General features: G+C 39.1%; 1 protein-coding gene across 1 annotated transcript; it reads left to right on the top strand.

Annotated features, from left to right (window-relative positions):
- Positions 1-6,751: 6,751 nt before the first annotated feature.
- LOC135703071 (ornithine decarboxylase-like) lies at positions 6,752-8,168 on the top strand. The gene is made up of 2 exons (XM_065224182.1): positions 6,752-7,979; positions 8,049-8,168. Exons 1-2 carry the CDS (start codon positions 6,766-6,768, stop codon positions 8,122-8,124), a joined length of 1,290 nt encoding a protein of 429 aa, XP_065080254.1. The 5' UTR covers positions 6,752-6,765; the 3' UTR covers positions 8,125-8,168.
- The last annotated feature ends 15,089 nt before the right edge of the window (positions 8,169-23,257 follow it).

Here is a 23,257-nt window from a genome sequence, read left to right as displayed (position 1 = left end):
GTCTGTCTGTCTGTCTGTCTGTCTGTCTGTCTGTCTGTCTGTCTGTCTGTCTGTCTGTCTGTCTGTCTGTCTGTCTGTCTGTCTGTCTGTCTGTCTGTCTGTCTGTCTGTCTGTCTGTCTGTCTGTCTGTCTGTCTGTCTGTCTGTCTGTCTGTCTGTCTGTCTGTCTGTCTGTCTGTCTGTCTGTCTGTCTGTCTGTCTGTCTGTCTGTCTGTCTGTCTGTCTGTCTGTCTGTCTGTCTGTCTACTGAACCGATTGGCGTGAAAATTTGTATACAGGGGTTTTTGGGGCCGTGCAAGGTTCTTATGATGGTTCGAGACCCCTTATGATGGTTCGAGACCCCTCCCCCTTCTGTAAGGGGGGGGGGCTCCCATACAAATGAAACAGAAATTTCTGCATAACTCGAGAACTAATCAAGCAAATGGAACCAAATTAGGCATGTGGGGGCGAGTGTGGGGGTATAAGGAGATAATCATAGGGGGTAGCCCCTTAGATAATAGAGGGAGGGGGGGCTACGTACAATATAGCATGCTTTTTTTTTTAATCGGCGCATAAACTCAAGCTAATATTGAATCCCGAGCAAGACCGGACACACTCAGCTAGTCATCGATAAAAAAGCGAGAATTCTACAAAGCAGATTATTTACAACCTTCACCGCAGCACCTGAACCCTTGAAACGAGTGTCCGTTCCATTTGATCAAGATATTACTGGTAAGCTAAGACCACAGTTAAAACAATTCGGATTAGATTTAGTTTTCACCAGTAGACAAAACCAGTTGCAATCATTGTTAGGATCCACTAAAGACCCAGTTAATGTTTTAGGTAAAGCAGGTGTATATAAAATAAGCTGTAATCATTGTAACAAAGTATACGTAGGACAAAGCAAGCGTACCTTTAAAGCACGTGAAAGTAAAGTAAACTCTTTTTATTCATATGGCGCATTGTAGACGAAACACGCGTATCTATCAAGGATAAGCAAATAAGGTAGTGGAATTAAATGGAAATTACTAATCATTCTCTCTTTACACGAAACTTTGGTTATTATACAATTCAGAAATGTATCATCGCACACGCATTTAACGGACAATTTAAATGTTTCTTGGTTGGTAGTACTGCCAACTGTGACGGCATAGTCAATTCCCTTGCGTTTGACGTTTACAAACTACCGCCATCTGTTGAGTGTAATACCCATCACAATGTACTCAATAGATGGCGGTGGTGTTTTAGCGTCGATGTTTCACGGTACCAGTTCACGGTACCATCCAAACCATTTGTGGAATAGTTTGAGTTATCGTTGGGGTATGGTATTTTTTCTTATTAGAGCAGTTCCACCCCAAATGACGAATCGTTCTGAAGCGATCTTCTCCGGTTTGCATGAAACTTTTCGTATTTTTTGGTATGGTATATCTAAGCTAAAAATCAAACCATTTTGAATCTCACAAAAAAAAATTAAAATGGCGTATTCGAATTTTTTTAAACAAACCATAACTCGAAAATGTCACATCCAATCGAAATGGCATTTGAGACAAAGTTGTTAAAATTAGCCCGGATTTTTTTTAAAAAGAAATGTTGAGAAAAAAAAAACAAAGATGTCTTTAAAACTAAAATAACAGAAAACGACTCACTTCAATATTTTTAGAATATTTTTTGCTAGAAAAGTTTTTGAAAAATCATTTTACTACAAGCCTTGGTTCATGAGTTATAAATTTTCAACATACGTGATGCCCTGAAAAATCCGAGCACTTCTTCTGAACTTAAAAATTGTCCCAACCCATTATTTTCAGGCTGGCGGGTATGGAAATCTTTAAATCGATTTATCTCCGTAAATATGGCTCTAATCGAGATTTGGAGCGTTTTTAGGTTTCAAAAATAAAATTGTCCCAACCCATTATTTTCAGGCTAACGGATATGAAAATCTTTAAATCGATTTATCTCCGTAAATATGGCTCTAATCGAGATTTGGAGCGTTTTAGGTGTCAAAAAATATTTTGGTAAAAAAAATTGTCCCAACCCATTATTTTCAGGCTGGCGGGTATAGAAATCTTTAAATCGATTTATCTCCGTAAATATGGCTCTAATCGAGATTTGGAGCGTTTTTAGGTGTCAAAAAATATTTTGGTAAAATAAATTGTCCCAACCCATTATTTTCAGGCTGGCGGGTAGGGAAATCTTTAAATCGATTTATCTCCGTAAATATGGCTCTAATCGAGATTTGGAGCGTTTTTAGGTGTCAAAAAAAAATTGGTAAAAAATTGTCCCAACCTATTATTTTCAGGCTGGCGGGTATGGAAATCTTTAAATCGATTTATCTCCGTAAATATGGCTCTAATCGAGATTTGGAGCGTTCCTAGGTGTCAAAAAATGTTTTGGTAAAAAAATTGTCCCAACCCATTATTTTCAGGCTGGCGGTTAGGGAAATCTTTAAATCGATTTATCTCCTTAAATATGGCTCTAATCGAGATTTGGAGCGTTTTTAGGTGTCAAAAAATATTTTGGTAAATAAATTGTCCCAACCCATTATTTTCAGGCTGGCGGGTATGGAAATCTTTAAATCGATTTATCTCCGTAAATATGGCTCTAATCGAGATTTGGAGCGTTTTTAGGTGTAAAAAAAAAATTGTTAAAAAAATTGTCCCAACCCATTATTTTCAGCCTGGCGGGTATGGAAATCTTTAAATCGATTTATCTCCGTAAATATGGCTCTAATCGAGATTTGGAGCGTTCTTAGGTGTCAAAAAATGTTTTGGTAAAAAAATTGTCCCAACCCATTATTTTCAGGCTGGCGGTTAGGGAAATCTTTAAATCGATTTATCTCCTTAAATATGGCTCTAATCGAGATTTGGAGCGTTTTTAGGTGTCAAAAAATGTTTTGGTAAAAAAATTGTCCCAACCCATTATTTTCAGGCTGGCGGTTAGGGAAATCTTTAAATCGATTTATCTCCGTAAATATGGCTCTAATCGAGATTTGGAGCGTTTTTAGGTGTCAAAAAATGTTTAGGTAAATAAATTGTCCCAACCCATTATTTTCAGGCTGGCGGGTATAGAAATCTTTAAATCGATTTATCTCCGTAAATATGGCTCTAATCGAGATTTGGAGCGTTTTTAGGTGTCAAAAAATATTTTGGTAAAATAAATTGTCCCAACCCATTATTTTCAGGCTGGCGGGTAGGGAAATCTTTAAATCGATTTATCTCCGTAAATATGGCTCTAATCGAGATTTGGAGCGTTTTTAGGTGTCAAAAAATGTTTTGGTAAAAAAATTGTCCCAACCCATTATTTTCAGGCTGGCGGGTATAGAAATCTTTAAATCGATTTATCTCCGTAAATATGGCTCTAATCGAGATTTGGAGCGTTTTTAGGTGTCAAAAAATATTTTGGTAAAATAAATTGTCCCAACCCATTATTTTCAGGCTGGCGGGTAGGGAAATCTTTAAATCGATTTATCTCCGTAAATATGGCTCTAATCGAGATTTGGAGCGTTTTTAGGTGTCAAAAAAAAATTGGTAAAAAATTGTCCCAACCCATTATTTTCAGGCTGGCGGGTATGGAAATCTTTAAATCGATTTATCTCCGTAAATATGGCTCTAATCGAGATTTGGAGCGTTCTTAGGTGTCAAAAAATGTTTTGGTAAAAAAATTGTCCCAACCCATTATTTTCAGGCTGGCGGTTAGGGAAATCTTTAAATCGATTTATCTCCTTAAATATGGCTCTAATCGAGATTTGGAGCGTTTTTAGGTGTCAAAAAATGTTTTGGTAAATAAATTGTCCCAACCCATTATTTTCAGGCTGGCGGGTATGGAAATCTTTAAATCGATTTATCTCCGTAAATATGGCTCTAATCGAGATTTGGAGCGTTTTTAGGTGTAAAAAAAAAAATTGTTAAAAAAATTGTCCCAACCCATTATTTTCAGCCTGGCGGGTATGGAAATCTTTAAATCGATTTATCTCCGTAAATATGGCTCTAATCGAGATTTGGAGCGTTCTTAGGTGTCAAAAAATGTTTTGGTAAAAAAATTGTCCCAACCCATTATTTTCAGGCTGGCGGGTATGGAAATCTTTAAATCGATTTATCTCCGTAAATATGGCTCTAATCGAGATTTGGAGCGTTTTTAGGTGTCAAAAAAAAATTGGTAAAAAATTGTCCCAACCCATTATTTTCAGGCTGGCGGGTATGGAAATCTTTAAATCGATTTATCTCCGTAAATATGGCTCTAATCGAGATTTGGAGCGTTCTTAGGTGTCAAAAAATGTTTTGGTAAAAAAATTGTCCCAACCCATTATTTTCAGGCTGGCGGTTAGGGAAATCTTTAAATCGATTTATCTCCTTAAATATGGCTCTAATCGAGATTTGGAGCGTTTTTAGGTGTCAAAAAATGTTTTGGTAAATAAATTGTCCCAACCCATTATTTTCAGGCTGGCGGGTATGGAAATCTTTAAATCGATTTATCTCCGTAAATATGGCTCTAATCGAGATTTGGAGCGTTTTTAGGTGTAAAAAAAAAATTGTTAAAAAAATTGTCCCAACCCATTATTTTCAGCCTGGCGGGTATGGAAATCTTTAAATCGATTTATCTCCGTAAATATGGCTCTAATCGAGATTTGGAGCGTTCTTAGGTGTCAAAAAATGTTTTGGTAAAAAAATTGTCCCAACCCATTATTTTCAGGCTGGCGGGTATGGAAATCTTTAAATCGATTTATCTCCGTAAATATGGCTCTAATCGAGATTTGGAGCGTTCTTAGGTGTCAAAAAATGTTTTGGTAAAAAAATTGTCCCAACCCATTATTTTCAGGCTGGCGGTTAGGGAAATCTTTAAATCGATTTATCTCCTTAAATATGGCTCTAATCGAGATTTGGAGCGTCTTTAGGTGTCAAAAAATGTTTTGGTAAAAAAATTGTCCCAACCCATTATTTTCAGGCTGGCGGTTAGGGAAATCTTTAAATCGATTTATCTCCTTAAATATGGCTCTAATCGAGATTTGGAGCGTTTTTAGGTGTCAAAAAATGTTTTGGTAAATAAATTGTCCCAACCCATTATTTTCAGGCTGGCGGGTATGGAAATCTTTAAATCGATTTATCTCCGTTAATATGGCTCTAATCGAAATTTGGAGCGTTTTCAGGTGCCAAAAAAAGTTTTGGTAAAAAAAATTGTCCCAACCCATTATTTTCAGGCTGGCGGGTATGGAAATCTTTAAATCGATTTATCTCCGTAAATATGGCTCTAATCGAGGTTTGGAGCGTTTTTAGGTGTCAAAAAAAATTTTTTTTTAAAAAAATTGTCCCAATCCATTATTTTCAGGCAGGTGGGTATGGAAATCTTTAAATCGATTTATCTCCGTAAATATGGCTCTAATCGAGATTTGGAGCGTTTTTAGGTGTCAAAATTTTTTTTTAATATAGAAATCTTTAAACCGATTTGTTTCCGTAAATACGGCTCTAATCGTTTCTTGCCTTGGCGCGTTGGACGTTACTTTTTGATGTTCTCAGGTTTTTGGCCAAAGGCACTTTTCTTATTGACGACAGCTTGGTGATCTTCTGGTCCACTTTTCGGTCCACTGGTCCTGGTTTACGGCTGGATTTTGATGTGTACTCGAAGGTAACTTCTTCATCGAACTTCCGGATGGTAATTTGGACTGCTCCGATACTTACTTCCTGCATTTTTGTCAACTTCCTTACTGATAGGTTGGGAAAAGTGCACCATTTGTGCACGATCTGTTTGCGCTTTGCCGGGGAAACTTGTTGAGCAATAAGTAAACAACAACACATATCGATGAACAGCTGATAAACTTCATCAGGGTAGAAATGGCGGTGAGTTGAAAGTGTGCTAATACTTTCTGGGACACCCTATAAAATTCTGAGACCCATCGGCCCAAACCTTCCCGATATTAAAATAAATCGCTCGATGCTTTTATCGATTTAATTTAATTATCAGAAATGCTAAGATGGAAATCAATAGTTTGATATTGGTAAATCAATTTGGATTATCTCAAAATATTTTCAAGTTCAGATAAATTTAGCAAATATCAAATTTGTCATAGATTGAGAAACGGTGATGATCCAATGCGCAATTTCTTAAAAATCAACACGTTCTAGTCATTACGCCATTATTGTTGCCACGCTGTCTATCGGCGGCCCTGTAACTCGTTTTGGTAGGTAGAGTTAATAAAGTGAGTCCAATCCTCGCTGTCTTCCGCAAAAAAGGCACATCAAAGCATAACAATTGTTATTTCAATGGAGTGCTTCTGAATTGAGTTGAGTGATCTTCTTTTAATTCCATTAAAATTGGTTATCTTTTGACAGCTAATTTGTCCACTGGGACTGAAAGACTTCCTCAGTACCATATACGTATGGCATTGAAACTACTTTTGGATGACAACAATAAAATCCAAAATTGAATACGATATTGATCCTGTAAGGCAGAGTATTATCATCACGGAAGTCATTTTCAAACATTCATAATTTGAAAAGCATACGAAAATGTCTCTGTGGGCCTTGACTTGAACCATCGAATAAAATACACGGTTGACTTGCATCACTCTCTCACACAGTTGACTTGCATCACTCATCGCACAGCGCTCAACTCGAGATTACAAGCATCCACGACGACCGACCGGTATGTAAACGACCATGACAGAGTGCGCGCCGCCAGATAGAAAAGCTTCGGTTGACAACTGACAAGTGCGGACTTATCAATTCAAAGTAATAAATCTCCCGCTTCGTCAACTGGGTGGCCCAGTCAGTTGCAAACGAAAAATCACCAAGTCGAGATGTGTTACTTGAAGGAAGGCCGCCGTGACTTTACGCTGCTCAAGTCCGACAGTACGATACAGGAAATTTTGGACGAGATCCTTAAATCACCAGCACGGGAGGATCCATTCCATGTTCTCGATCTGGACGATGTTGTCCAAAAGCATCATAACTGGCTAGAGCTGTTGCCCAGGGTGAAACCGTTCTACGCGGTCAAGTGCAACGATGATCCGTTTATCCTGGAAACCCTGGCCTGCTTGGGAACAGGGTTCGACTGTGCTTCGAAGGCCGAAATTCGGAAGATCCTGGAGATGGGAGTGGAACCGGAGCGGATTATCTATGCTCACCCCGTCAAGTCGAAGGAGTCGTTGCAGTTCGCCCAAGAGAAACGGGTTACCAAGATGACATTCGACAGCGAGTTGGAACTGGAGAAGATCGCTAACTACTATCCGGGTGCGGAATTGGTGCTGAGGTTTCGACACGATTCGGCGAAGGTGCTGATCTCACTGGGCAAGAAGTTTGGATGTGATGCCCATGTGGATGGTTTGGAACTGATTCGCAAAGCGAAAGATCTGAATTTGAACGTAATCGGCGTGAGTTTCCACGTCGGTTGCGGCAGCAAGGACGCGGACTGCTATTACGACGCAATTAAATCTGCGAAATCGCTGTTTGAATTTGCATCCTCCGTCGGTTACCGATTTTCGTTGATAGACATTGGGGGAGGTTTTCCGGGCGATACGGATAAATCAATCGATGGGTATACAGAAGTTATCAACCGTGCTTTGGATGAGTTCTTTCCGGGGCTCAACGGTGTTGAGGTTATTGCGGAACCGGGAAGGTATTATGCCGGATCCGCCGTGAGGCTGTTCACTACAATCCACGGTAAGAAGTTTGTTAAGAATTCGGATGCTGAATCCCAGGTGATGTACTACATCAACGATGGAGTGTTCGGAACGTTGTTCGATTGGGTGAGTTTGCGAGCGGTTCATGACTTGGCTCGGGTGATTCCCACCATTACGAAAGCGAAGCTTGGAAAGCCTCTGCTCAGAACCACCATCTGGGGTCCAACTTGCGACTCGACGGATATCGTTTGTGAGGACGTCGATTTTCCGGAGCATGATATCGGAGAGTACATGTTGTTTGAGAACATTGGCGCGTACGGGATAACCTTCGCCACCAGTTTCAACGGGTTTCCAAGTCCAACCATCAGAGTGTACGTGAAGGAGAAGACATGGTTAGTGGAATTTAATGACTTAAACATTTTAAAGATTTGCAATGAAAACAATAAATCTGTTTTTTTTAGGACTGGCTTATCGGACTTGAAACTCATGAGTGGGCTGGACAAAACAATCGACATTTTACGATCACGCTTTCAATAATAATAATATTAAAAAAATCTATCGCATTTTGATTGCATGCATACCCGAATAAGAATATATATTTTAACTCATGGCATAAATTATAATTATATTATATGTAAATACTATACTTGGTTAGAAGCTTTATTGTTACACTTGTGCTCTAATAAATTGATAATAAATTCAATTGAAACATTTCAACCTATAGTTATTCTAAAAATGTAATGTCGATTTAAGGTGATATGATCCAGCGTTCACAAATCATAGGCACTTGCACTGCCACTTAGAGTTTTCTAGGGAGTTAATCTCGGACACCATTGCGATTTCGGGTATGAAATTTGCATCATCATATTTGCGACACAGCAAACAAGGGGTAGCAAAATTTTCAAAATGGCGTCTTTAGGTTTTAAAAAAAATGTAGCACGGAAATGGCATTTCTGATAGAAATGACGAATCGGAGAATCCTCTATGAACAATTTTCTACATTATATTCATTGTAGTAATAGCAATATTATGTCGAAATGATATTTCGCACAAAGTGCATGCATTATTGAGCATTCTCCATACATTCTCGAGTCAGTTTTCCACTAGCCCATACGATTTAAGGTGCTCGCCCTCTGGAGCTAAGTGCTGCCAGAGGCAGTATGAAGCACTCCATTCAGAAGCCTTGGACATATTGAGTTATAGAATTAAAATAACACTGACGTAGAACATCGACCAAAGGAGGCATCGACTTGTAGAAATATCGAATTATGCTTGGAATTATGAAGAGTAAAATTCAGGGAAAAATGAAGATACCACCGAATTCATCGAGTTATAGAATGTCAAGTTGTTGAGAGTTGACTGCCCTTGCCCGATAAAAAAAAAGCTGAAGTCGGTAACATTGGTGCACGGAAAACCAATCAAGGAAAAATTAATAAAAAAAAAAAAAATAAAAATCGACCAAGGACATTTTGACCTACTTAGGTTTATAACATTTTTCTTGAGTTTAGTAAAAACATTTATTTGTATGTTTTTCGCTGATTTTTTTTCTTTCGTCCATAACAAACAATCATGCAAAGTTTCATGCAAATCGAAGAAGGTTTAGTTTTTCCAATTCGTCATTTGGCATCGAACTGCTCGATTGGAAAAATTTGCAATTTTGTTTTAATCGGGTACCCACTTTATCGCTTTCTCGTGGAATGAAAAATAGTAGAAGTGAAAGTCCCCGCCTCCTGTGTGTGTTTGTAAGTTGTTGTTACTGTCAGCGATTCAGTCGGAATATTTTCCTTTGTGACTCATTCGGGAAGATTACGGTTCAGTGATCTTGGCATTTCATTTAATTGACACAATTCACAATTCTCCTAATTGACGCATAGCTTATTTTAAAGAGAGGGAATGTGAAGTTAGAAAAATGCGCTTGCTCAACTTTGCTGAACACGTCATCACTCTAAATCCACGTTTCCATGATGTTATTATTTAAAAAACGTGAGAATAGACTTTTAAACAACTGTGCATAGGCCACAACCGGATTTCCCTAATAAAAAAATACCATAAACGAACGATAACCCAAATAATATAACTATTCCATAAATGGTTTGGATGATACCCCGAACACGTCGTTAAGTAAAATAACCATAACAATTGTATTAGGGTTGTTCCAGATGCTTTCGGAGAAATGGCGAGTTTCTGACTTTGACAATATTCTCAAATATGAGGGTTCAAAAACAAACTTACCATAGTCAAACCAAGCACATCCGAAAATGTTCCCTAGGGAGGTGGACAGATTCTGGTATGAGCGAAATACCTACCATCAAGCGACACATCAAATCACATGAGAATTTGAAAACATGTTTAATGGTAGTTGTACGGTATCGGATACCCTCCGCATAGAGATACGAGCCGCTCACTATCAATCATGCACATAACCCTGCGCACTCCTCAACAGGCGCGACGGGTGACAACGAGGACACGCAGCAATCGTCTCTCGTCCTCTTAGCCCTCGGACCACGACCGCGTCGGACGCATAGGTAAGCTCTCAGTGGAACTCCCACAACGGACACCAAACCACACCCTGGACCAATCGGACTTTCCCCCGGAAGGTCGAACTCCACATTGGCGATCCGGTCAGGAGGATTACTAGCCAGAAAACTGGATATTATTTTTTTCTCTTGATTGAAACATGGATGTGTCTCGCAGACCATCGGAGAATCGACATAACCTAGAAATGCAATGGCGTGTCTAGAAGACCGCCAGAATATTGGTGTCAGTGATTTGTGTCCTACAATGGTCCATGGTGCGTCTGGAAGACCACCGGAATGTTGCTTACAAATGCTTTGTTACATAAAATGGTCCAAGGTGCGTCTAGAAGACCACCGGTTTGATGCTCATAAATGGTTTGTGGCCATTGATGGCCAAAGGTGCGTCTGGAAGACCACCGAAACAATAGTCGGAAATTAATTATGGTGAGTCTGGTAGACCACCGGAACATTGATCAAAAGTAGATCATTGTGTATCAAGAAGACTTGACTTTCTTGACCGAGAAAGAGCTCCGAGAAGAAACGGCAACGAATACGACACTTCAGAATGTTATCGACGCGCTGGAAACGCATGCCTGGCCAGGAGAGCTAAAACGATTTGAGAATGTATCTAACAACTTATCGGTACAGGACGGGATTCTGTTTAAGAACGGATGCGCCATAATTCCAAGCAAGCTCCGCGAGAAAGCCTTTAATCTGGCCCATGATCGCCATCCAATGGTCGCCAAACAAAAAAGCATTCTACGGGAACGCGTATGGTGGCCTGGTTTGGCTACCGACACAGAAGAATGGGTCAAATCCTGTCAAACTTGCGCAATTAATGGTCGACCAGAAAATCCAACACCGATGAAGAGGATTTTCGCTTGCCCTGGTTTCGTTTGTTTTTCGAGCTTTGGGAAAAAGCTGGCTCTCACGACGGGATGTTTGTCGCTGATCAACGACAAGTACATCGGATGGGTTGTGAGAAACTTCCACAGCTTGCTCTCCTGCATCGTATGCTTCAACTCTCGTACCTGCTTACACGACATAGGTCGCGTCGTGTCCGTATGTCCTAGCAACCATGGCTAGCTTCCGGTTTTCCATGCCTTTCAGCAGCTGAGTGAGAATAAAACGCGCTTGATCGACCATGCTGTAACCACAGAGTCGCACTTTCTGGGTCAGTCTGGCATGGAACGTAACGATTGATTCGCCTTTCATTTGACGCATTGCTTGGAAGGCTTCATGCTCAAACACAAAAATGAATAGTTTTCTGAGGATTATTTATGTACATCAAATCAAACAGAGTGATGTCCTTTTTAATGTAGGAGGGGGATGTGCGGTATCGGATACCCTCCTCATAGAGATGCGAGCCGCTCACTTTCAATCATGCATATAACCCTGCGCACTCCTCAACAGGCGCGACGGGTGACAACGAGAACACGCAGCAATCGTCTCTCGTCCTCTTAGCCCTCGGACTACGACCGCGTACGGACGCATATGTAAGCTCTCAGTGGAACTCCCACAACGGACACTAAACCACACCCTGGAACAAACGGGTTTTTCTCCGGAAGGCCGAACTCCACAGTAGTCATTTCGGATGCCCACATTGAGCAGTGGTCCAGGATGGGAATTTAGCAGTCCAAGAACTTTTGTTTTAATATTTACACGTTTGGTGATTTCGGTGAAGTTTACGTGTCTAAAAAGTTCCTTCTTCTGGTGGTTGTAAACATTGGGGCGCTCCTCAAATTAATCGATATTCAAAAACTAACTTTCCAAGGAAATTCTTGAGCGATTCTTAAAATATCCTGTGGAATGCTCCAAGTTGATTCGAACATACACTGAAAATAAAATTTCGTTTATACTACGAAAACGTTCGTTTGTGCCACGAATTCATTCGTTGCTATCTGCAACGAAATATATTCGTACTATGTATGAAGCGAGATTCGTTTAATGTACCAACCTAATTGATTTCGTAGCATTCTTGCATTTTACGAATCGCTACGAATTATTCGTATGTAAAAATGCCAATGACGAAGAAAAGTACGAATAATTAGTAGACCTATAAGACAGCATTCATACATTGTACGATAAATAATACACACTTACGAAAGTTTCGTTGAAAAGTAAGAGTGACTTTCTAGCATTTGTTGTATGTACGAAAAAGTTAGTACATTCGCATCTGCCCAACAATCAATGCCAGCAGAAACAACAATAATATGAATATCACCTGGGAGGACAACAGCAGAGTACTGGTGGAACAAACAATCATCATCAAATATACAAAAAACAAACAATCATTACAATTTTACTTCTTTATTTGTCGCACTAAATATCACTCAGCGCAAACAAACCCGCTAATACGCATTGTACAACCATTTTTAATTCATATTCGGGGCACCATCACTCAGCACGTCTTTAATTCCGTGGGTTGTTTTGTCACTGGATTTCCGCTAACGCTGATTAATTAGGAACAAATCCATTGGGTAATTTCGTTTCGTAACTTGCATCCATCCAACGTGGGCAGCACAAACATCGATGCACACAGTTTAATTCTGCGATGAAGGAATTTAAAATAAAATTCAACAGGATTAGCTGCAAACCGGCTTCCATACGGGAACCACATCCTGCAAATTATCAATTGGATTATTAGTATCATCAACACATAACACCACAACACATTAATGTACTTACCGTTTTTAATATTTAGCTGTCTCATGATGATGATCGAGTTCTTCTAGCTGCCCAGGAACTAAATTGTATGCTATAAACTGATTTGCACTGACGACCAAAAGGTAGTTTTAATATCCGTACGAAATTCAGTTCGTGTATTCTACGAATTAAGTGTAATGTTGAAATTTTATCTGATGACATGCAATAGGAATGTTTCGCAGATCAAACGAAATAATTGTTTTATCTACGAAACCCGTTTTTACGAAATGAGCAAAAGAGAAATTACGAATAAAAAATTTCAGTGTAGACATTTTTTTAAGATCTCAAATAAAAAGAAAATTTTGAGACTTTCTTGTTTTTTTTTTTTTTTTAATATAATAACTCATGCTTCGAAAAGCTCTTTTGCTTTGGATTAAGAAAAATCTTAAAGATTGGAGAGATTTTATTTCGACTTTCAGGACTTATAAAATGTGATTTCTGTAAATTCATTTATTTATCAAGGCTCAAATGCGGAAGTTTTATGGAGCCGAAATTCATTTTTCTTTTTACAATGTTTCTTAACACTAGAGTTAGTATAAGAGGGGTCCGAATACTTTTCGGACATTGTAAAATTTCTAAGATTCTGGGACATAACAATCTTTGATGATTCAAAGCTAACACAAATATACAAAATGCCGTATTTTGAAATATTTAAAATTGTGAAATTAAACGAACGAACGAAGTCAATGAGAACGCGTGATATTAATGTTTACACCCATTTTTCTTAAAAACCAAAGAAACATTCCGACCGAATCATTTTTATCTTCATCCGATAGGCCGAAGTGAATTCATTGGCGTTTGAATGGCCTTTCGATTCTGTTACTGTATTCTTACACTCCTTCAATTCAAAGGAATAAAGGAAAGCTCACAGGGTCGTTTTATGTTTATTCTCTCTGACACTGCACCTTCTAGCATAAAAAGGAAACATGAACGCTAAAAGGTTCATCAGGGATGAATCCAACTAGGTACATTAGTTTCACCAAATCTAACCTCGGAAAGATTTCAGACAGCGAGGGGTGAGAAATTCTAGCATTGGGTGAATTTTCATCGTCGAAACATGAATAACTCCGAAATGTGCGAAATTATAGAAACACCTACTTCTTCACAAATCAAAAAAGCCGTAATGTGTAATTTAGAAATCAAGCCTCGATAATTGAAAGTTTATTTTAATTGTTTACCTAACATACAAAATCCTACGTGCTCACGTGTTTTATCTATTTCCTTTTTACTATACATGTCAACTAGCTTATGTGTTTTGTCTTCGTACTTTTTTTTTCCTGCATGCGAATTTGTGTTTTTAATAATTGAACCAGTGCGACTTACGGTTTTTGTGGTGGTGATGATGGTGACTTACGATGGTGGTACCGACTATCGGTGATGGTGGCTTACGGTTTCGGTGGTGATGGTGATGGTGGCTTTTGACGTGATGATCGCAATTGTCTTGAGCCTGATGGATAGCGTCTTTGAATGGCGACTAATAATGGCCGCAACAATGGTTTCCCTCACCATCCGTCTATCTGACGACAATAGACTAGTGTCTTTTTGAATCGCCATACTGATGGCGAACGTGAATCCACAACTTGGACGTCAAGAATTTCCCTCTGCTGCAGTTGTCTCCAAGGGAGTACATGCAGGGTTAATTTTTATCTCCGGGAATTGTATAACGTCCATGTGTGTCCAAGTTGGAAGTAAAACTGGAAATAAATGTCCGATTTGTGAACAACGGACGGAAAAAGGCCTAGTCAGGCCTTTTTCCGATATTGAATGTGTAAGACCCGCTTAACGGAAAGGGACCACAGTGCTTTATTTTTACACATAACCCTTATTAACTGTAACTAACACTACTTCTACACGAAACCAGTGTTTTGAAGATATCAAAAAATCAAATCTCACTAACGCCCAAGATCACGCTTGATTTTCGTAGACAAAAATCAACAAGCAAACAACTGCGGTTGATTTTGCTAGCTGTGATATCGCAGCTCGGAATATCAACACACTTAGAAATACATAATCTTAGACGTGACGGAATCCATCTTTGACATACAGGATGAGACGTAAACAATCATTCTATGTAAAATTAAGTGCTCCGAGACTGAAAAGTTCGAAATTACGTTTGATTGAGCTGAATTTCACGTTAATTATGACTTAATTTTATGTCAAAAATGACGCTCGTATATGTTGGTCTCTGAGCACCTAAATTTACATTAATTTTTCTAAGTGTGAAGCTAACAAAACTCACCAACTGTAAATCTCACCAAACTGTTGTGAGATTGAGTTTAATGCAACCGAAACTTCCATAACGGCTTGCAGCAGTCACTTCGCGTCTGCCATCGGTGAAGATTAAAAAGAGATAACAAACTATGCTTTCTCTTTCTAAGAAAACGATGTGCAATGGAATCATTTTTGTGTCGAGTCAACTCTCAGCTTGATGTTTGCACGTTATGAATAGTCTCGCAATATCAAAGGAGCTTGTAAAATCAATATCAAGCATGATATTTTGTTCCAATATCACGCGTGATATCAATTGATTTTTGATTTTGCCAACACTGCACGAAACACTAACTCCCTTACTACACACCAAATTTAAATCGCTGAAAATCAGCAAAATTTGGATGATTTTAGACTTGGTGAAAGATCAGCAAACGTTTCAGCAAAAATATACTGCTGAATTTTTCAGCAATTCCAACTTCTGTCAAAATGACAACCTTTTACTGAAAATCAGCAATATTTCATTTATATAGTTGAAGATGCTAATTTCAAATAACAGACTGTAGTGGTAATTTTTATACGATAGATGGAGTAGATGAAAGCATAGAGTTGATAGTTCCGTTAGAGTACGGCAGTGTGAAGATTGCATATAGATATTAGAATAGCGAGCTAGGACAACTTTTATGGAAGGTACAAATCGGTTTTTTCATCTCTCTTTACCAAACTCCCCCTTTGGAGAGGGATGGTGAGGGGTGTCCCCCCGCCACCACTGGCAAAAAGAGATGAAAATCGACCGCTCAAGTACCAACTGCGTGTTTGAAACAGTTCTACCGATTTTTTTTACCGCACTACAGTTGTTATTTGAAGGAAGGCATCCAGTCGTAGGTTTGGAAATTGCAACTACTGTTTACCCCTACCACGATATGTGCTCCTGTCATCGTCGACTTGACGATCTCGAGGGGACACGAAAAAAAAAATATTTCATTACTGATCTTTCAGCAATTCAAAATTCTAACAATTGGCAGCATTTTGCTGACTAAAAAATTAAATTCAGTAAATCGAATTCGTTGTATGAGCTTCCAATTTCTGTAAATATACGAACAATAAAGATAAAATCGCCAGACTTTTTTTCAAGTATCATTTATTAAATATAAACAGTGTCCTTACCTACATAATATTATTTATTTGTAGTTTTTTTACCTCTTCCTCCTCCTACGGTTTGACCGATGGTGTACGAATGCTAAGATACTGGTGACTGTGATGCGAATAGTTTGACAGCTCATTGACTGGGTGTTAGTTTATGGTAGCTGATTTTTTCGGTTAACATATCGTTTTCTTTTTTTTAGTAAAGCATTGGATTGCTGATCATGATCCAGCAATCCGTTTTACTGTTATTGAAAACTTAAATGTGGTGTGTACACAATATTAACTTTCTCGATTTTTAGAACGCGCCGCGCACTACTAACTATCTCGAAGTCTTGAGCCAGAAAGAAAGCATTGGTTGAACGGTGGTATCTAGAAGGTTCTTGGGGTTTCCTTGTTTTTTTGACAAGCCCTATATCATTCATTCGTGAATCATGATTCGTTATTATGCTGCATTTACAGTGTAAGAATAATAAAAGTCGACCTAATTAATTTCTACTAAATGAACCCCGCCTACTGACACATAGGTGGCAGCACTACTTTGCACACGGCAAGATGTTTTTAAAGGAGCTGGTGCACTTGGCGAAGCTAATGCAAATCGATTTATTAAACCAATGGTTACAACGCATTATGCCTTGTTCAGACTACTTAGTTTAAACATGTTACAGCGCTATCTTGATGGCGGTTTCTGTGTTGAAATCATTTGACAACCGTTATAACATGTTATAACTCTGTAGTGTGGCCTAATTAAGAAAAGTTTCATTTGATTTTTTTTTATAATGCGTTTATTTTTCCAGGCTCATTTGCTATAGCTTTGCGGAGACAATATTCATTGATAAGATTACAAAATTACTTAAAACTAACGTTAGTAAAGCGGGGGCCGATTACTCGCGGCTATCTCGAGGTTAGGGGTGACAAATTGTAACAAACGGATGGCAGGGTAGGGATTGTGAACACAAGGTTTGGAGAGCAATGTGCTCTTGATCTCGAACTAAGCGACACTCTGATGAAAAAGACAAACATGGGGGTACACCGATGGGCAGCTAACAACTTGGGAGAACACAAGATGACACTAACTACTAAATCCTCAGATCTATCCGTTTTAAGAACACATAAATTAAATTCAAATAGTCGAGATCTCGGCTCGCCAAGAAATCTCTAACGGGTATCGCGGGTTGTTTTCCTCGGGCCCTGAGGGATGTGGATAAATCAGATCTGGCAACACGGTGTAGGGTACACGACCAAACAACATGCTCGATATCGTGATAACCACTGCCACACGCACATAAATTGCTGCCTGAGAGCCCAATTCGATAGAAGTGCGAGTCTAACGAGCAGTGATTGGACATAAGCCTTGATATAACGCGTATAAAGTCGCGGCTCATGTCCAACCCTTTGAACCATGGTTTGTTCGACACCTGTGGGAGAATAGAATGTAACCATTGGGATCAAGAAGCAGTATTAGATTTTTACCATGGGGCTTATTACGGATGTCACTTCACGGTGAAAACTTGTCACTTGTCGTCACGGTGAAGTGATTCCCATTTGATTTGTATGGTAATCACGGCTCTTATTCTGAGTATCACTTCCTTATCACCGTGTAGTGACACCCGTAATAAGGCCCCATATCTCAACCATTTGTTTCTCTTTATCAAATCTTACTGTAAGTACGGAATGGTAAATACATTTTGAAGTCATTTGTAGTGAAAACATTAGAAAACAAATATTGGTTCTACCACTTAAATATATATCGTTGGAATGGTCTCACAGGACGCTACATACTGTTATTTGTATATGTCCCTATAAAAGACCAATCGCCTCCATTGGATAGTCGATCTACTGTGCTTCGTTATTTTAAATTTATTTGATTACGTTAATTTTCGATGAATTGAATTTGCAGGCAAAAAAGAAACCGCCAATCAGCGGCATACTTCTGCATTCGAAAATCAAATTAAGCCCAAATTGAATCGAAGAGCAGTCATCATCAGTAGGCAGCCACCAATTCCTGCTGAGCGTTGCAGCCAGTGTGCAAAGAACCCGCTGCTGCAGGACGAATGGTGTTGACCAAAATGGGTCAAAATAGAACAGTTGACCGGGTGTTCGCATATTTTGTTTGATTTGTATGTACTGAAGTTTTACCAACCTAACGAACCGCCCAGTGTGACGACCGAATGGTGCTCTAGCTGTCATTGAATTCTGAAACAAATTAGAGTCAATATTAAATGTGTGGTCAATTTTTGTGGCTGGTTTTACGCGTGCAGCTGTTTACGCTCAAGGTGGATTCAGGAGAATCAGATGTGCAGGGTTACCAGTCATGTTGGAAAGTCATATTTTTCCTCATTTACAACTCGTTAGTTCGAAATAAATAAATTATTGCTTGTTTACACATTCTAATTCAGGAAAGATACCATGCTATAGTATTCTAGGAAACCTTCCTTTCATTTACCTTGCCAGCTCAAATGAAATACAAAGACCAGCGTTTCTCAATCTATGGGTGGCGATCCATTGGTGCGTCGTGGGCTGCTCTGTAACGGGTCGTGGATATTCGGACAGCTTGGTCAGAAACAATTATTTTTTATATTGTTCTTCCAGAAATCAAATGCCGTTTTACGGATTAAATAAAACAAGCTAAATAAACAAGACTTTAAAGAATCGCAAGCAAAAATACTTTCAAGTTTGTCTATGCTGTCATGCTCATGCTCATGCTCAATGCACACTATGTTTTTTTTTCAGTATTCAGCTCATTTCGATACTGGCGGTGGAACTTTGGCAGCGGCGGTAGAACTCTATGGTAGCCGCCAGACGCAAATTGTTCGATCCACAATACTATTTTAAATCTCTTAACGGAATCTTACTCCCTTAAACATATTGGCGTTTTAAAATCATTTAAGAATTACAATGCCACTTTTGCGGTTAATGGGTTTAATATTTTGCCGTTTTCAGGAATATTTCGGCATTTTCAGGCCTTATTTGCGATTTGAATGTGATTGTGGTAATTTGAAGTCAATATGGATGATTAAATTTTGATTTTAAATGGGGATTTTGACGTCTTTAGGGCCATTATGACGTTTCAAGATGAGAGTTGTCGTTTTCGAGATTAATATTATATTATTATAATAAATGATGTGCGGTTTAGAGGTTTTCAGACTTAAGGTTTAACACCCCTCACCTGCCCTCTCCAAAAGGAGGAGTTTGGTAAAGAGAGATGGTAAAACCGATTTGTACCTTCCTAAAAGTTGTCCAAGCTCGCTGTCTACTCCTCTATATGCAATTTTCACACTGCCGTACTCTAAACGGACCTATCAATTCTATACTTTCATCTCCTCAATCTATCGTATAAAAATTACCACTTCAGTCTGTTATTTGAAATTAGCATCTTCAACTATGTTTATGAGGTTATTGTGACGTTTAAATGTTTTTAAGAAGCATTTCGTGGCCATTTTTGTGATTTTATTTCAGTGATACTCTGTTGTTTTATGGTAACTCATGCGTTTAAGTGTTTTCAGACCGTTTTTGCACATTTTAGGCCGTTTATGGACTGATTTGGCGTTCAGCGCAATTTTGTAGTTTTTAAGCGTTTTAACTTGTTTGGCATTTTTCTTTGCAATTTTCGCGTTTTGTTGAATACGTCTGTTTGGACGCCGCAATGACATTTTGTTTTATGGTTTCAGGTAATCATGTAGTCGAAAGATTTTTTTACGGCATTTTAAAGCAATTTTGGAGTTTTTTTTTAGTTTTGTTTAATTTTGACCTTACAACATCCGTATTTAATATTGCTGGGTCGCGAGCTTATGGAATTTCTCAAAGTGGATCGTTTGAGAACCACTGGCATAGACCACAAACCTGATTGCATTTGCTTCCTCCTGTACGAGTGCGACCGTTCGTTGGGGTTTGCGCCAAATTTCACGTTTTCCTAACCTTGCGTCTACAATTTGTTTCCATATATGTTTGGCGAACAGCAAATCCAAAAAGCCGAGGGGGGGGGGTGATTAGTTCTGGATTCATTAGTACTCCCCTTGCTCTTGCGCTGACGAGCCGATGCGGTTTCGGGTCAATTTGTTTCGGAGTATTTCACATCTGAATACCTTTACGCCGCTCCCCGGACAATGATTTCCAGCGATATGTGTTTTTGCGAATTGAAAGGCATATCACATTGCTGCAATAATTAATCCCTACGGACGCGAGGAGGCGCCACTGTTGTGTTGAAAGTTTTCGAATCGTGCCATGCTAATTGCATAGCTCTTCGCTGGGAAAGGCGACACTATAGGAGCTGACTGGAGCAAAAAGGCACCAACGGGAATGGCTAATTGGCAAGTAATTGCATTCACCCTACTTGCGCAATGCTTCGAAGAACGAAGGAAAGTTTTTTTTTGTTACTGGTAGTGAAATTCATAATTTATTTTTCTTCCAAACTACCTGCGAAGGCGGAGAAAACCAGGAAAATGTCCTGCAGCTTAACTATTTTTCACTACTGCTCATTCAGTCGAGAAGAGGTAGCTGTGTTGCCACGAATACGATTTTCCCCTTTTCCCCGATAGCCCCGGTAGCCGTCACAATTCTGACAACACTGGTGATATGCCCCAACAACAAAGGTGTGGAAAAGATGACTGATAAAAGTGGCTGTTGATGAAAAGTTACACCACATGCTCGATTTCCGCAAACCATGCACAGCCGATGAGAGTAACTCAGTAACTTAAATTCAAGTCAAAATTGCAAAAATGGGGTTGTTCAGAGAATTATTAGTAGAATTTTCCACGATTTTCCTGGAAACATTTATTGAATATGAGCAAAATCGAGAGATATTTCACTCACTAAGAACAAAAGTTGATTATTGGTTGATTTAAGGTGTACGAAGCTGATTAACACCAGGCTGAATATACAGTTGATTAGTAGTGCATGAAGCGAATTGTATCCCCACAATTCATCCTCAGTAAGTTAGCTGATATAAAGACTGAACAAGACTTATTTAAGCTTAATACTACACCACAAACCAGCAATGCGCTAAAAATATTCTGATAGCCTGTTAGAATAATATGAATTTATTGCAGAATATTGTTAAATGTCGTCAGTCTCACTTGTTGCATTTCCGACATTTTAGTTATTCTAAATTCACTGCCTACCTTTCTAATCCCAAGCAGCACCAGCAGTAGAGACAAGGAAGAGGAGCTTTTAAAGAATAGTTCCACCTAGAAGTGGACTGCGACGACGTCGGAAGTATTAACAATAAATATCTCTGCAACATATCTGTTTGTTAGCTGATATTTTAGCAAAATGTTATTTGTTAGCTGATATTTTAGCAAAATGTTATTTGTTAGCTGAGTCTCAGCAAAATAAATTGCAGAATTATTCGGCTGTTGGAATCTTGGTGAATTTTTTTTTGCGTGTATAGATGAAATTCCGCTTTACCTCGTGGGATTTCAACCGCCGGAATATGTCGCCGGGTCGCTCACCTCTCGCAAACAACTTTACTACGACGTCGCGGTACTCCTTCATCGTGCGCGGTAAACAAACAACAAATGACAACAAGTCGACACCGTGCGCGTCGGTTAACCTACATATGAAACTAAAGCAGACACCAATACCAATACAATTGTATGCGAACTTATTGAACACCCTGTATTAGATTAGATTAGAGAAAATTTTCAAGCAGTTTTCCATTGGCTTGCAAAATAAAGTCGATCGACACCGCAGTACCCAGATTAATGGTACTTGAATGATGGTTACGGACATTAGTTACGAAATTACGACTGAAATTGATGAACTTAAAAAACATCAGAGTGTAATTATAGTAATTAAAGGGATTAATTAATTACAGTTCTTGCCTGCGTCGGAATTAAAGGTAATTACATGCCCCTTTCCAGTACTAGATTTAGGATCCGAGGGCCCCGGGGCTGCTATCCTTAGAAATCCCCCATGATATCTGCTTTCGAAATTTGAATTTCAAATGCGGGAAATACAATTAGGAAACCTACATTTAGTAAGAATTTCTCACTCAATATCTATATTTTCCAATTTGAGATTACAAAAGTTCAAAAATTAAAAGAAACACTCAAAATAACAATCAATCATACACGTGAATTTGGCCACGTTGGACCTCTCCAAGGCCTGGACTCCAAAAATCCTCGAGCAATTAATCAAGTGAAAAGTGCCCGGCAACATCCTTTCTTTCATCCAAAATTTCCTACAAAGCAGAACTTTTCAGGTCTGTGTGGGAAATGCAAAATCGGACACATTCGCCGAAGAAACAGGAGTTCCACAGGGTTCCGTTCTGGCTGTGACACATCTTCTAAAAGCCACACGGGCACTTAATCAAAGACATCTACATCTTTGTTTTTGTGGACGACTTTGTGCTGCTCGTTACAGGTAAATCACTGGGTTGGGTTAGAGAGGAGCGGACTGACTGATTTTGAGCCAAACGAACTGTCAAAGTCAGAACCAATCGAGCAGCGCCTATCTTGATTGCATTGGCAGTGTTGCTAGAAATCGCCTAGGCATAGGTTGCCACGGCAGTTTGTTTTGAATCCGCTCCTCTCTTATACTAGACCCTCTCTAGGTTGGGTCCGACGGAGGATGCAAAGAGCAATAATTGAAGTACACGGGTGAGCAAACTCGGCAGGCTTTGAGCTGACGCCTAGCAAGATGTAACGAGACTACAAGAGTGGAACGATTTTCTGCTTTTTATTTTATTGACTTTCTTTTCGCTTCGAAAAGATCGATTCAAATCGGCTTTGAATCGAAGCAGCAATATTCGAGCACTTTTTTTTTGATCGGTAGCGCCTGTGGTGGTCAATGTAAGTACCACTGTACATGCCTATCAAAATGCATTTCTGGAAGGACACTTATCTTAAGTGAGGAGCACCAAATTTTAGACTGCCAAAGTAGCCACCAAGCCCGCTAACTACCCGATAATTGCCCTTTTTGCTATATAAGGTAAATATAGGGTTTCCGAACTTTATATCAGTCGTGTAGCAGCCTTATATATCAAAAAGGGCGATTAACGGGCTTGTTGGTTACTTGGGTGTTAAGAGAACTCGCGTCGATTCTAGTGTAAGATTACTCTGCAGAAGTAAAACCCCAATCAATAGGTCTTTTTCCAA

Source organism: Ochlerotatus camptorhynchus, unplaced genomic scaffold, assembly GCF_037179485.1.
Source record: "Ochlerotatus camptorhynchus isolate MF236.1 unplaced genomic scaffold, CSIRO-AGI_Acam_v1.1 ptg000209l, whole genome shotgun sequence".
Lineage (NCBI taxonomy): Eukaryota > Metazoa > Arthropoda > Insecta > Diptera > Culicidae > Ochlerotatus > Ochlerotatus camptorhynchus.
This window is presented reverse-complemented; position numbering and strand designations above follow the sequence as displayed.